The sequence below is a fragment of the Gloeophyllum trabeum genome (genome assembly GCF_000344685.1).
Source record: "Gloeophyllum trabeum ATCC 11539 unplaced genomic scaffold GLOTRscaffold_00037, whole genome shotgun sequence".
NCBI lineage: Eukaryota > Fungi > Basidiomycota > Agaricomycetes > Gloeophyllales > Gloeophyllaceae > Gloeophyllum > Gloeophyllum trabeum.
In genome coordinates this window covers 1-3,811 of record NW_006920446.1, presented here as the reverse complement: position 1 = coordinate 3,811, position 3,811 = coordinate 1, and the positions used below count along the sequence as shown (strand labels likewise).

The 3,811-nt window shown below is 53.9% G+C and overlaps 1 protein-coding gene across 1 annotated transcript; it reads right to left on the bottom strand.

Annotated features, from left to right (window-relative positions):
• Positions 1 to 2,052: 2,052 nt before the first annotated feature.
• GLOTRDRAFT_97178 (uncharacterized protein) lies at positions 2,053 to 3,770 on the bottom strand (the record flags this gene model as incomplete). The annotated part of the gene is made up of 2 exons (XM_007873170.1): positions 2,053 to 3,554; positions 3,608 to 3,770. Coding segments are annotated over 2 exons (1,665 nt in total), but the record flags the coding sequence as incomplete, so codon positions are not given.
• Positions 3,771 to 3,811: the final 41 nt, after the last annotated feature.

The following is a 3,811-nucleotide window of genomic DNA, read 5'->3' as shown; positions in this document are numbered from 1 at the left end:
GGTGTCTTGGTGGTGTTGCATGTGGCGACTACCATTTCTATTCATATATCACAAGTCTCAATATTCCGCATTGTTTTGCAACACGCTGTAACTGAACTCATGGAGACAATGTTACTTTTGTATTTAAGATAAATACAGTTATAGGAAGATGACATGACACAGCCAATTCCATTCATCATTTTTGTCCACTTCCTGTGCCTTTTTGGCTTATGCAACTCAATGGTCTTATTAACACATACAAGTAGTATCTTTGTAGATATTCTCACGGAGTCAGGAGACGCGCCACTGTAGATCCCATGTGGGATTTGCATTGCATGAAGTCTTGATGGTATTTCAAGTGAAGCTCTTTCAGTACCTATTGCTTCTCCATAGTACTTGAAAATGCCACACTATAATCACTCTTGTATTTGACAGATTTTGTTCCGCACCAATGGAGATGAATTGCAGTTGCGAGAGCTCCTCCGTCACTGCGTCATCAGACTGTACTATACTGTACCTGGGCATGCACTGAGTGCATGAAGTCTGATGATGCACTGAACATACCAGTAACAACAGATGGTCGGTGGTGTGGACATCCTCGCAAGAAATATTGAAGTTGTTACATGGTTGAGGTAACTACAGCTGTATAAAGGACAGGTGGACATAAGACTGGACTTCTTCCCGGGCTCATGTGATACATGCTTGACAGCAGAGCTTTGCAGCAATCGGCAAAACAATAGAGAAGTTTGTGATTTTCTGCACTCAGTAGCCGCCCCGTGGCTTACCTAATATCGCCTCCAAGGCATAGCCGTGCTTTACTTAGTGTTGCTGAAACTACCAAGAATGATCTGTTTGGCAATATCAAAGACCTATGTTGTTTGAACATCTTGAGATAGTCTGAAGGTGCAGGTATAGCTAAAGCTGCACGAGCAACTGGTTGATACCTGTACCCACCTTGCATTCTCGCTTGTGCTCTACTCGTTTGTTGAATTCTATCTTTGCTATTAGCGCGTTATTAACAAAACTACTGCAGAACAGAAAGCTCCGCGAGGACTGGCCAATTGTGACGACTTTTGCATGTCACGACCTCAGGCATCCATTTAGCCAGTCCTCGGGGAGCTCTCTCTGCTGTAGTAGTTTTGTTATTGGAGCATATTCGCTGTGGTAATTACCACAGCGTGGGGCCAATGGGGTCGCTTAAATCCATCAAATTTCCCCTACTTCGGAGCTCCCCCCGCAGTTATTACCACACTGAATATGGTCTATTAACGTGCTAATGAAAACATAGAGTTTAACACACGAGTAGAGCACAAGCCACAACGCGAGGAGTGATGGGTAATATGTACCTAGATCATAGGTCGTACTTCTAACCCTTGGAAATACTGCATGCTCAATATCATTGCATTAAGCTCCAAGACTCGGACAAAGAGGCTCAACAACGCGAGTAAGCAAGAGGCACAGTGCGCTCGCGGACTCTGTCCGCGAGCGCAGAGAGAGTCCGCGAGATGCTCTCGCCGCCTGCGTAGCTCAGGCGACTCTTGCGTATGGGGCGCCTAGACTGGGCACCTCGGCCTGCCAGCTCGCGGACTCTGTCCGCGAGCGCGCAGCATTCGTACAACTACTGGTGAAGTATCTGACCCACGTTGGCCGCCAGAGCGGCTCGCGGACAGAGTCCGCGAGCTGAGAGGGAAGCACGTGCAAATCATTGAAAGGAATCCAATGACTCGAATGCTATTGTCTTTCATTCTCGTACTTCTAAGCCATTGTATACAATCATATTATTAGAGAGCATAGCATAGAAGTGCTCTGATTGCTATACATGCTATAGTACAGCTGCTGATACTAGACTATTAGACTGCTTATAATGTAATGAAGACGGTATATAACACTGCTGATATTAGAATGCTGATAATATAGTGAGGCGGTGTATCTGAGAAGTGCAAAGTCTAGTGATGATACAAGTGATGCGTATGATGCCCGACGGGTACGCACGCCCAAGACAAGTCTGAAGTGAGGGGTTCAATCAATTAGTACTGGGCTTTACTTTTGTGTAGTAGTGGACGTACATTCCAATTAGTTCCCTCTCCCTCGTCGCGGTTGACTCGGCGGGCGCCCTCGAAGGTTGGCGAAGTTGGCGGCATGAAGGACGTTGGGCGACGCGAGGTCGGAGTCATCTCCCACAGGTACGGTGGCGACGCCAGCTGCTCTGGCCGACGCTGCTTCCACCCGAGTGGGCCGAGGGTCGGGCTGGATCCGAAGGCCTCCCAGTGAGACAGCAGCACCTTCAGAGCGGCTCGCTGCGTGCCTCGAAACGTACGTCCGCAAAGCCCGTCTTCTCGAGTCCGCTTCAGGTGCTTGATAGGCTGGCGCGGGTCGGTCGCCGAGTATACCGTGTGCGGGAATGGAGTCACGCGGATTCGAAGATTGCCGGAAGGGGTTGAGGGACTGCGAAGACTCACCAGGCTGGGAGGAGGGTACGATCTGTGACAGCCCATCCTGGTCGTGGCTGCCCATCTCGACGTCCTCGCCTATGCTGATGTTCTCGAGCGTCCTCCCGACATCTTGCAATCGGCCTGCGTCAGGGTCCTGGTCCTCTATCTCGCTTTGCACCTCGGGTGTAAAGCTCGTGAGGTCGCTCATGTCATCGCCTCCGAATATCACATGGCTCAGGTCATCATGACCTACGCCGCCGTCGAATAAGTGCACTTGGGGCGGAACGCGTGTCTTCTTTGCCTTCGGACGGGACGACGGCGATCCGATGGGAGAGGTGGGTGGGGACCTCTTCTTCGAGGCCTTGGACTTGGGCTTCACCGCGCGGTCGCGTGCCTTCTTCGGGGACATGGCGCTCTTGCCATGGCCTACAGCCCTCGGAGAGGGCTCCTCGAGAACCTCGCGCTCGCTCTCAACCTCGTCCTCGTCCTCCTCATCCTCACTCTCGACATCCTGCTCCTCACGGCCCGTATGCAGCGCGGCCCTGGTCATGGAGCGAGTGGCGAGCTTCGAGGATGGCGCAGGGCGAGGACGGGGACGGGACTGGGGCTTTGAGGGGCCCGGGACGGCGGAAGCGGTAGGCTGGGGTCGACGTCGCCCAGTGGAGGGACCAGGGACGTCGGGATCCTCTGAGTCGTCGATGACGGTATGTGACTTTTTGCTGTCCCGCTTCCGCCTCTTCGTCGATTGAGGCTCCCGCACCTCGTCCTGCTGCTCGTCCTGCTGCTCGGGCTGCTGCTCAGGCTCAGGCTCAGGCTCAGGCTGGGGCTGGGGCTGGGGCTGGGGCTCCTCTGGCGGTTGCGGGTCGTTCATTTCAGTGTCCGACGCAGGGACCGCCTTGCCCTTCCCCTTGCCCTTCGGTTTCGCCTTCGCCGTCGTCTTCGCCGTCGTCTTCGCCGTCGTCTTCGCCGTCGTCTTCGCCGTCGTCTTCGCCGTCGTCTTCGCCGTCGTCTTCGCCGTCGCCTTCGCCTGGCCTGTCGCCTTCTTCCGCCTCGGGCCAGGTTCCACCGCTTCCTCGTCCTCGTCCCCGTCCTCGAGAGCCTCCTGGTCTGCCTCATGGTCTTCTCGCGGCTGGAAGATCTCCTCTGTTGTAAACAAGTAAGTCAAATACCCATTCGCTGAAGGATGCGCTACTCACGGAATTCAGCAGCCGACCCAATGAACGCCTTGTGGATCTGGGACTTCGCATCCGAGATGCGGTTGAGGAACATGTCAGGGGTGTTGTCGGCGAGCAGGCGGTAGATGACGACCTGCTTGGGCTGCGGGTGTCTGTAGATACGGCCGCGCAGCTGCTCATCGTCCTGCGCCGACCAAAGTGTGTCCTGAATCCAGCGAGCATCAG